This window comes from Theropithecus gelada, chromosome 11 (assembly GCF_003255815.1).
Source record: "Theropithecus gelada isolate Dixy chromosome 11, Tgel_1.0, whole genome shotgun sequence".
In the NCBI taxonomy this organism is placed as follows: domain Eukaryota; kingdom Metazoa; phylum Chordata; class Mammalia; order Primates; family Cercopithecidae; genus Theropithecus; species Theropithecus gelada.
Window position 1 is genome coordinate 95,427,536 of NC_037679.1, and position 11,399 is coordinate 95,438,934.

Below are 11,399 nucleotides of genomic sequence, written 5' to 3' on the forward strand. Positions count from 1 at the left end.
TATTAGAGATGATAGTAGACTTCCTGGTTGTATTTTGCATATTTTGGGGAATGCTTTTTAAAATTTAATCCATAAACCTACTAAGTAACTGTTGAATTTTGTGAGATATACTTTATCAAGTCAAAAAATTTTCCTTTTTTAGTTTACTAAGAATTTTCTATAATGTGTTAGTTTCTATATCTAGCTATTTCTTATTAAATTTAGGTTTTAAAATAGAGGGCATAAAAATATGTTCACTTATGATTTGAAAAAATAAATCTATCATAATTTATTTCCCCTTTTTTATTACTAGTTGTGCTTGTGTTTTTTTCCCATTAGATTTTGGATTTGTTAATTATCTTTATTTCTAATGTTATTTTAAATGATTTTCATTTCATCATTTATTTTTATTATATTTTTTCTTCTACCTCTTTTGGTTTTTTTTCCCTAGCATCTTGTTATAAATACTTATGTTAAACTTCCATGTTTTCAAATTTATACAATTTTCCCTAAATACTACTTTCCCCCTCACAGGTGTTTTTCTATACTATTTTTATTTTTTAAATTATGAAAAAATGCACATATCAAATTTACCATCTTAACAATTTTCAAGTTCAATTAAAATCATTTTTGATGATTTCATTATTTTTATTTTTATTTTTACCTAAGAATTACTTGAGTTTTAAGTTTTCTTCTCTACTATGTGTGATTATGGTGGAATATTTTTTTTAAAGTAATTTTTTCTTTTGCACTAACAGCTACAATTTATTGAGCACTTACTAGGTCTTAAACATTTGCTAAATACATATACAGTACTCACAATAGCCCCAGGAAATGATAGATGTATTTAAGTTTTGGATCAATGATTAATGATTAGTTGAGTAGAAAGCTCTTTTCTACCCTACAATAAGCTAGACATTAAAGACTGACATTCCAATTAATATAATTAACCCTGAATGTATGGAACTGTTTTCTCATAATAATGCACATCTACTGCTAAATGACCACTCTCAAAGTTGCTTTCTTTTTCATGTTCAAAGAAAATTACATTTGCTTTCCTCTGACTTTTACAATAGAATGCTCTTCAGTGCTACTGTAGAATCTATTAGGAAATTCTTCAAAATATAAATCAATTTAAGCCCTATAATCAGAGCTTCTCTTTTTGTTGAACTGCTTTGCAGGGGGAAAATGGCATACATATACAAAATAATACTCCGCTGAAACATACAACACTGACTCCCAAGAATATTGATTACTTTACTATTTGTCAAACACTGTTACATGCTACCAATGTTAGATGAATCAGGACTCCATTTTCAGTAACTATGGTTCTTGGAGTCCTGGATAACTTAAAAAAATAGAGACCAGTCTGGCTAAGGAAATTTAAAAGTTCTCTAACTCTCAGTCGGACACCTTGGGAACTAGAATATGGGTATATCCCACCCAGTTCCCAGGAGTACATTATGAAAAAGTTTATATACATTCCACATCCTCTGCAATATCTCAAAACTCTCTTCTAGTTCCAGCATCCTCCCATCACCACAAATATCAAGAGTATTGATCAAGGAGGGACAAGCCTGCCACTATATCCTTCACTCACAATTCCAAAGATGTTTGTCCTGGAAATTCTGTCTTATTTTCATGAGCTCTTAGCATATCATGATAGCAAGACATTTTCCCATCAAGTATACTGCTTGGCTAGCATCAATAATAGTTCAAACACATAGCAACAATTTACGTACTTCACATCAACTAGGGGAGAGGTGACAAACTTTGTAAGACAGCCTAAAGCAAAGGTTATCACCAAGGTCTGTGTTTAGGAGATAAAACATGCAAGATAAACAGAGGAAGAACATTGACTAATTCTGGGGAAACTTGGGGAAGAGCTATAAACAGCTTAGCAGAGAGAAAACAGTTCAGTGATTCACTGATTTATAATAAAATCCATTCACAACACTTATTTGTAGTTACTTTTATGGTAGATAATATTCAAGTCATATCAAAGTGCTTCAAGCAAAATTTAGCAACTCCTGTAAGGCTTCCTGCTGTTCATCATCAAGTTGGGATACACATTCCAACCATAAATCTTCAGGAGTCTGTACCTGACGCATGACATCAGCTAGGCGTTTGGCACAGGGATCTTCATAGTTAATAGTCCCATTAATTTTTTTCTTCTGCAATGATTCTGATTATTTTGGGAAGATTGGAATTACTTGGACCAATTACAACTGGGTGGTTACTGTCAATTAAGTCACAGAGAAAAGTCAAAGTCTGAATAGCTTCCTCTTTATCTTCATGCAATGGAAGCCATGATAACCAGTGTGGAAGACCTTCATCTACATTTACACAGTTAGGCTTAAACGTCAAAATCTTCCCTATTGTGAAGATACAGTTCTCTGTAGCAATGACATTTCTTTTGGTTTTGGAATTTGCACACTTAATAACTTTTACCAGCAGTGGAACAGCTTGTGAACATAAAGAACGATAATCATCTCCAACAAATTATGCCATGACACTCAGGCCATAAGCAGCAGCTTGCCTGACTTCGGAGTTGTTATCTCGCATATTTAGTAGCATTGGTCACTGAAAATATTCTATATTTTTAAATGAAGTTGGACTGCAGTGCTCTATGATGTCATCAAATGCGCACAATCCACACTGTCTGTCTAGCCATGGCCTACTTGAACAAATTAGATTTACAATTCATGGAAGTCGTTGTTCAAATCATGGTAAAGTCTTTTCCTTATAAGTACTAAATAATGTGTGCAAGATATCTGATACTTTGGTCAGAATCTAAACATCACATTCATCCTCATCTTACAGAGACATCTCAGCCTTTTGATCATAGTTTTCTTCCTGTCTTTTCACCTGTCGCAATTCTTGGTTTTTAAAGTGCCCTTCAAATTTTGCTCTCAGTATTCCTCCCAGTTCTTCCAAGTATTCATCATTAAAGCAGTCATCTCCCATAACTTCAATGAACTTTGCAAAAGAATTCATTATTTCTGAGAGCACGTATGTATCTGTTTCAGTACCAATAGCCTAGATTAAGGGGTTACATATGAATTGCCACATCTGTGCAAGATACTGTAGCCACAAATTCTTGCACATTCCAGGAGAAAAGGCAGGGACTCTGCTGCTGTCACTCGAACATTGTCATGGAAATACATTTCAGTAAAGGAAGCATCAGCTTCACAACTTGTTCTGTATAGTCCACAAACCCTTCCCTTAACTCCTTAGCAGAGTAAACCAACATCTGGCTAGCAGTTACTTTTGCTTCAAGTCCTGAAGTTTTAATTCCAAAACCCTGTTGGTCTCCAAGATTTACATATTGCCAGCCATCATCATCACTCATATTCTCCACATCCTGTGTGTCTAAGAGAGCAATACCAGGTTTAGCTGAAGCAGTCTTAATAAGAGGCTCGATAACCAGTGGAAGGAACTGTTGAAAATCTTTTCCAAGAATCTGACACATTTATCCCATGCTGAAACCATGTAAGAGGTCTGAGGGCCATTATCTTCCATATTATTTAAGTCTGATTGTGTCTTCAACAACAGCTGCATCACATTTGATGCATCTTGCATAAATTTTTTCTTCCGAACAGCAAGACCAATATGGCTAATGCACTCAATAGTTTTTCCTCTCAGAAGCTTGAGTTCCTTCTGAACAGCAAGCTCAACGATGTGCTTTAGTGAGGGCATGAATATATCACAACATGGGAAAAAATTTTCTTCGATTGTATCTGCAACCGATGCAATGGTTGCCCCAAGTTATTCCAGGGCCAACTTAGTTCCATTCTGAATCAACTCTTGAAGTTTAATCACCAAGATAGAATGTAGATTTTTCACCATACCGTCCAAATACAGAACTGGGAATGATTTGGGGCATCTTCAATAAAAATAATAAGAGCAGAAGCTGCAGGTGATTACACACCCTGATTACCTTGATTTTCCATGGTACGTAACAGAGCTGCAATCACCATTTCATGAAATTTCTTTCGGAAATTAGGTGCAAAATCTGTAGCCATCTGTCCAAGTGTAGTACAGGCTGCAGCCCTCACCCTTGGATGAGGATCCTGGGATATTTTCATAGATTTCCTCTTCTTGCCTCCCCACCATACAGCTTGGATTGATGAGGTTCTTCAGAAGCTGATAAAACTCTTGCTTTTCCGACAAGGTCGCCGGCACCCCTGCAGACGTGGTTGCCGCCATTATGCGCTGTCAAAGCTACCACGACCGGGAAAGAACATAAGTAATTTTTAAATTGCAGACAACACATATATTAGCAAGAAAAATAACACTATAAATTCAAATACGAAGAACAATGAGCACCTCTCCCCTCTAATCCCTTCATTTCGTGAATACTTCCCCAGAAGCAACTACTTTCAGTCCCCTGTGTTTCCTATAAACCAGTAGAGAGGTTCAGAAGCTTGATCAGATTCAAGTTCATTTTTGGTGGGTACAGTAGGCAAGAATATAATATAGGTAGTGTCATGTACTTTTCACAGAAAGCACTCTTCCTCTCTTACTGAGATGTTAGCAGACATTGACAATAATTATTTAGATGCATTGTTTGTCTGAACCATTCTTTCTTAGCCTAGGCACAACTGAAATTTTGGGCCAGATAATACTTTGCTGTGCGGGCCACCCTGTGCATGGGTAGAGTTTAGCAACATCCCAGGTCTCTACCTACTAAACGCTAGTAGCACCATCCCCTTCCTATTTGTGATAGCACAAAGTGTTTGCAGACATTGCCAAATGGTAAAATGTATTGGCTAATAAGTTAAAAAGTGATAAATTAGAATTTTGCCACTCTTAGAATAGTGAATCTCAATGAAGGGTTATTTGAGATGTTTTTAAAAAGATTACCTAAATCCTATTATCCCATCTAAAAAATTAGCAATAATCCCCTAAAATTTGCCAGTCAATCATGCTCCAGATTAACTCAGGGGTTTTATTTCTGTCTTCTCTAGCATAAGACATGGTTGAGAGGTGTGTGTCTGTCTGTGTGTGTGTGTGTGTGTGTGTGTGAACTTAAGCCCTAGCCTAGTCATTAAGGCCCAGCTCCTTCCCATTCCCTCTCAAAGCTTTTTGAAACTTCAAGGTATCGTATTATCTTATCCTATAATCAAGAACTCCAAGACATCTTTTCCTATAGAGAGCTGGGAAAGCCAGCTGAGGTTTGTAATAATTTATCAGGGTGATAGGGGATAGGTGGTACCTACATGAATCAGGTATCCCCGCGGACAATGTAGTCTGTTATTAATATATTGTCATGCAGGTACAGTGTCCTGCCTGGACACACCCTCTTCATTAGCATTTGAAGGAATCAGTTCTTGAAAACTCGTATATAAGAGCTCTTATTTCCTTGATCGTTTTAGGGAGACCAATGGCAGCTATAAGCAGATGTGAGTCTCAAAGAATAAAATGTTTTAGTTCAAAACCATGGTTGTATAAAGTGGTATCTTTCGGATTTTTGGCCATTTCACAGTGGTGAATGTTCTGATCACTTTCAGGAGATGTGCCAGGAGAAACAAGTCATTCCTGTTCTACTTTTGGAAAAGGGGCTGGTTTCTCTGTGATAGAGTGAGTCACTATAGTAGCTGCATTAGTGGAAATTAAAAATGGTTTATCTGGCCATGTGTTGTCATAAGGGTCATCAAACACGTGGCTCAGTATTACTAGGGAGCACTTTTGAAGGGTAAGCTTTATTGCCAGAATAGAGGTACTATCTGCTTTTTAAATATCCCCTACAAAGTTCAAGACTTCAGAGGTATGACTCCAAGAGTAACATATTTGAACATAGGAAGCTGGGCAAGGCAGAGAGCTAACAAGGGAATTCCTTCACAAGAGACAGTAGCAGCATCCGTGGATGGCTGAAATGATACTGTTTAAAATTGTAGGACATATGACAAATACCTCTGCCACAAGAAACATCTGCTAATGAAGTGCTGCATGCCTGGCCCCAGCAGTTGATAACGGGCCTGGTGTCATCACTTGGGCACTATTTGGGTTTGGGGACAAAGAAAGAAAGGAAAGTGCCCAGAAATCATATGGCTTGTTCATCTTCCTGTGACGAGAAGGGACTCAAAGGATCTTTCTAGTCTAGGTGTACTAAAATTAGAGCGAAACTCTGTGTGATCCTAAAGGCAAGGTGTCATGTGTCTGTGGCCTATGGATTGCTGAGACAAGTTAATTTTTCTTACAAGATCAAGCTATGAGATGAAACTACATTCAAAATCTGTGTAGATGGTGCAAATGAGGCATCGGTCTACAGATGCTGAGCAAGAAAAAAGGATTGTGTTTGCTTGGACCAGCAGGAAAATGATAAGTGGCAGAAATAAGATGAAAGGCTCGAAGCAGAAGTGGTTTTGCAGAAACTGACTGAGCTAAAAAAAGGATGTCTCAGACAGTTTTTGTCTGTCTATTGTGGCCTTAGATGTTGCTAAGAAGGTTGCCTTTAAAGGCTTCAAACTGGCATAGATACTGATGCAGGCATTGTATCTACTATATATAATACAATTTCAGAAGGGACTTTTTAAAGCAATCATTGCCTGTACTAGTAAGAGAATTAGAGATTTCTAGTGAATAACCATGGCCGATCAGAGCAGTCACTACAATGTTTTAGGGAAGATGATGCTAAATTTTGCATTTTAGAAAATTTGGTTTGATGCCAGTATAGAGAAAGAACAAGCAAAAGCAATACAGGAGAGAGAGACTAGATAGAAAAAATAGAAGATGTATGAGGGATAAAAGATAAGAAATTGATATAAGGAATAGCAACAGGAACGAATGTGATCAGTTGGAAACAGAAAATGTTAAAAAGATACAATTGAAAATATTTTATCAACAATTGAAAATTATAGGAAAAAGAAAATAAGTCTAGGATGTGTCTAGATATTTGACTTTAGTAACTAAGTGAATGGTTGAGGTATTCACTGAGATAAATAAGAGAAAGAGAAAAAAGGGAAGTGTGGGCACAGTAATAAATCATTCCAATTTGAGGGTTTCTGTAGCATTTTTATTATAAAAAATATTCAGGGTAGTTAATGATATGGGCCTGAGTTTTCAGAGATCTTTGTGGGCAGGAGAAACAGAGTTTAGACTCTTTAGTGTATTAATGGTGCATATCATACACTCAGCAGGAGTAGATGAAGCCTCCCAGGAAGTGCATACGCACCAAGGAGAGCAGGGGTCCCCATGATAGAACCTTGGCAAATGCCGTCAACATGGATTCCCAAATTTACTACATGCTTCAGAAATGTATTTTCTTCCTCCTGTACAGATTAAATTGCTTAATCCAGACAACTCTCCAATCCCAAATGAAGTTGTCCAGTTGCATCTGAAGGACAAAGTTGTGGGCAACTACACCACAGATGTAAACGGCATCGCTCAGTTTTTCTTGGACACATCTACGTTTACATACCCAAATATCACTTTGAAAGTAAGTTAAACCAAAGGCAAGTAAAACAAAAACAAACAAGCAAACAAAAACACTGCACTGGCTTGCTAAGGTTTAGGTCTATGCGAGATTATATTTATGGAACAGAAATGAAAAGATACATCTCGGTATGAATCTACAGTACCGAAAAATGGTTAAATATTAAGAATATAGACCCTATGAAAAGCAGATTAAAAATTATTTTAAGAGTCCTGGGAAAAGGACGGATAGCATACATATTAAATTGTATAAAGGAGAATTAGCTGAAAATAAGCAACGCTTCACTTTTATTACGGAAATAGAAAGAGAATTGTGTTTTTATAGAAGGAAATACTTGAGAAGTCCTGTAATGTATTACCTTGGAATAATGTAAAGAATTTCTCTGGATATATTCGAGAGAGAAGTAAGCTACTATCTGTAATAATTATATATCAATCTTTCTTAGATATTTTTAAAGGACTCCTCAGACTTTTTGTGTTGAGAATGGTAAATTAGTATGGTCAGAGTAAACTTCTTGCTGTATTTCATAAAAACTTTCCCGTCCGGGCGCGGTGGCTCACGCCTGTAATCCCAGCACTTTTGGAGGCTCAGGCGGGCTGATCACGGGGTCAGGAGATTGAGACCATCCTGGCTAACACGGTGAAACCCCGTCTCTACTAAAGATACAAAAAATTAGCCGGGCGTGGTGTCGGGCACCTGTAGTCCCAGCTACTCGGGAGGCTGAGGCAGGAGAATGGCGTGAACCCGGGAGGCGGAGCTTGCAGTGAGCCGAGATCGCGCCACTGCACTCCAGCCTGGGCGACAGAGCGAGACTCCGTCTCAAAAAAAAAAAAAATACAGTAAAATATTTAATGTAATATTATTTAATTAGGACTTGAATAGACTAAGTTGTAGAAACCATAGTGGTCGCTCTAGAGTATAACCAGAAAATGGGTAATTGGCTTAGACTTAATGTAGAATGGCTGTAAGATGTTCTTGTAGAGATAAAGCAGCATGACGATAAACCATCTTATCAAATATTCTTTCACTCATCCTTTCTCTTTATCCTAAAATACCCATAAATTTGATTTTTTTTGTCTAGGCAGCCTATAAGGCCAATGAAAATTGCGAGGCTCATGGCTGGGTGTTGCCTCAATACCCTCAGCCCGAGTACTTTGCATACCGATTTTACTCCAAGACTAACAGCTTCCTAAAGATTGTCCAAGAGATGGAAGAACTGAGATGCAACCAGCAGAAGAGGGTGCTAGTGCACTACATTCTCAATATGGAAGACTTTGAAGACAAAACCTACACAGCAAACTTCAATTATTTGGTATGAACTGAAAATATTCTTCCACAACCAAATTTGTTTCTTTTCTTTAAAACTTCTTTGAACCTAATGAAATCCCTGTACCTATATGCCACGAGGAAGCTCAAAGTAAACATAAATGATAAAACGTATATAACTGGTATCTCTTTTTAAGAAAGGAGGGAAAAGGCCATGCCACCACAACCCGTATGCACTCTGTCATTCTCAGGCCCTTTCTTCAGAGTTACCCATTTCTATTTGGACGTAGCTGGGATCAAATCTTAGTTCTGATACGTACTAGCTTTGTGTTACTTTTTGAAAGTCACTTAAACCTCTAGAGAATGTTAATTTTTTGTAATATATTGTCTAATTTTGTAATATATTGTCTAATCATCAAGATAAGTATTTAATAATACATATAAACCCTTTGCCCAACTTCTGGCACACAAAAGATATTAAATATTAGTTTGACATTAATATATTGCTATTATGGAATATTTTACACTGTCTAAATGGATGCATGATCACTGAGATTTATGAAGATGATATAAAATTAATGAAACATGAATTAACTCAATCGGCCAACACTTACTGAATCGTTTTCATATTCCAGGTACTGTATTAGCAATTGTAACAATAGAAAAAATAGAAAAAGTAGAGCGAGACTCCGTCTCAAAAAAAAAAAAAAAAAAAAAAAGAAAAAGTATAACTGGGGACAAAACATAAATTAGAATTACATAAGTGTAACAAATGAAACATGTATGGCCACTAAGGTGTTACAGAAAAATGAATGATTAACTCTAGCTAGAGTTTAGAACAGTGATTACTAGAGTATATTTCCTAGAGTAGCAGTATCAGCATCACCTGGGAATAAGTTAGAAATTCTGGGAATTCAAGTGGCCGGGCGCGGTGGCTCACGCCTGTAATCCCAACACTTTGGGAGGCCCAGGCGGATGGATCCCGAGGTCAGGAAATCGAGACCACCTTGGCTAACATGGTGAAACCCCGTCTCTACTAAAAATACAAAAAGAAATTAGCCGGGCGTGGTGGTGGGCACCTGTAGTCCCAGCTACTCCTGAGGCTGAGGCAGGAGAATGGCGTGAACCCGGGAGGCGGAGCTTGCAGTGAGCCAAGATCGTGCCACTGCACTCCAGCCTGGGTGACAGAGCAAGACTCCATCTCCAAAACAAAAAAGAAAAGAAAAAAAAATTCTGGGAATAAGTTAGAAATCTTGTTCTCCAGGTGATTCTGAAGCACATTAAAATTTGACAACCACTAATTTAGGAAAAAGATATATACCTATATGTTTACATTTATATGTATATACATATTTTTAAGGAAAAATACATAAAGAGAATATGCCTAAGTAGGGTTTTGTAGGATGAATAGGAGTTTTCTGGATGATTAGAGGATATGAGAAACACATTTAAGTTTATTTTAGGAAATAATATAAGAGGTCAAAGATGTCTGAAGTGTATTATTCTGAGAACTAAAGGTGTTTGAGGCTATCTACATGAAGAGTGAAAGTAGTACCACATGATTTCTCACATTTTTCAAACTTAGAATTCTGGAATAATCTTTTGATACTTCTTTTTTTCATGCTATTTACTGCATCACCAATTTCTATCACTTTTTCATTATATTATCTCTCGCATTTTTCTTTCCTTCATCATTTCCACAAACATTAAAATATTTCAAACCAGCAAGGTATGGACACCAAACCATCAGAAAAGGTATGAGTCCAAATTCCACTGAAGCCCTTGGCTAAGCCAAGCATGGCTCATTTAGACTGGGGGCAAAGTGGTGGGAGTGGGAGGAGCTGGTTGTGGAGGAGAGGTTCTAGGGAAGCAAGGAGGGGACTCTGGGGAGCTCAAGGAAGTGGCTCTTTACCAACCGGTACAGAAATTCTTCAACATGTCAACAATAATATTGCCATACTGGGGTGTGGGAAATACCAAGCATCCTTGGAGTGAGAAGCTAAACCTCTTAACTAGTTTTTATAAAGACACGCCCACATGCCCCTGACTTTTGCCGCCCTCTTTTCTGGCCACACCTCTGCTCGTCTTAATGTCCAATACTTCCCAATGCAGAGCTGAGCCATTTTGCAGATCAGTCCAGAGCTGAGCCATTTTGCAGGTCTGTGGTGTGAATTGATTTACTTGTTATCAGCTTCCCTCTTGAAATAGCTTAGGTTTGCCCCTCTCTGATCTGATAAGGCCTTTACAATTACTTGACTTCATTTCCATTTTAAATGAGTCTCCTAACAGCCTTTTTCTTCCTCACTCCCTCGTACCTTCCTCCCTCCGTCTGGAAATCTAGAGTGGTTTTTTTCAAAAGCAATTAGGATTATTTCACTCTCCTAATCGAATACAGTTAATGACTTCCTATTTCTATTAAAACAAATACCAGACTCCTTTCTTTTGCCTGCAAGACTGTATCTGGTCTGCACCTGTGAAGCTCACCAGCTTCATTTTGCATCTTTCTACACTTCGGCCTTCTTCATTGCAGACACAGAGTGCTTTCATTTTCTTGGACAAGCCATGTGCTTTTCTGGCTCAGAAGCCTCCCACAGGTTTTTCCTTCTGCCCATAACAATCTTTGTTCCCATTTGCTACCACAGCTCCCAACCTGCCTGCACCTCATTTTCCGAGCTGATTCCTCCTCAGCATGCATCTCCTGGCTTAAATGAAACTG

The 11,399-nt window shown here is 37.6% G+C and overlaps 2 protein-coding genes across 2 annotated transcripts in view; one reads left to right on the forward strand and one right to left on the reverse strand.

The window, feature by feature from the left end:
• LOC112635091 (ovostatin) overlaps window positions 1–8,542 on the forward strand; it is a 36,338-nt gene extending 27,796 nt beyond the window's left edge. Inside the window, exons 7-8 of the mRNA XM_025402974.1 lie at window positions 7,262–7,420; window positions 8,499–8,542. Of these exons, the coding sequence (XP_025258759.1) occupies window positions 7,262–7,266 (5 nt within the window). The 3' untranslated portion in view covers window positions 7,267–7,420; window positions 8,499–8,542. The remainder of the gene's footprint in view (window positions 1–7,261; window positions 7,421–8,498) is intronic.
• LOC112635093 (ran-binding protein 6-like) lies at window positions 3,982–4,188 on the reverse strand. Its single transcript, XM_025402976.1, has one exon. The coding sequence runs from the start codon at window positions 4,186–4,188 to the stop codon at window positions 3,982–3,984; it is 207 nt and encodes a 68-aa protein (XP_025258761.1).
• Window positions 8,543–11,399: the final 2,857 nt, after the last annotated feature.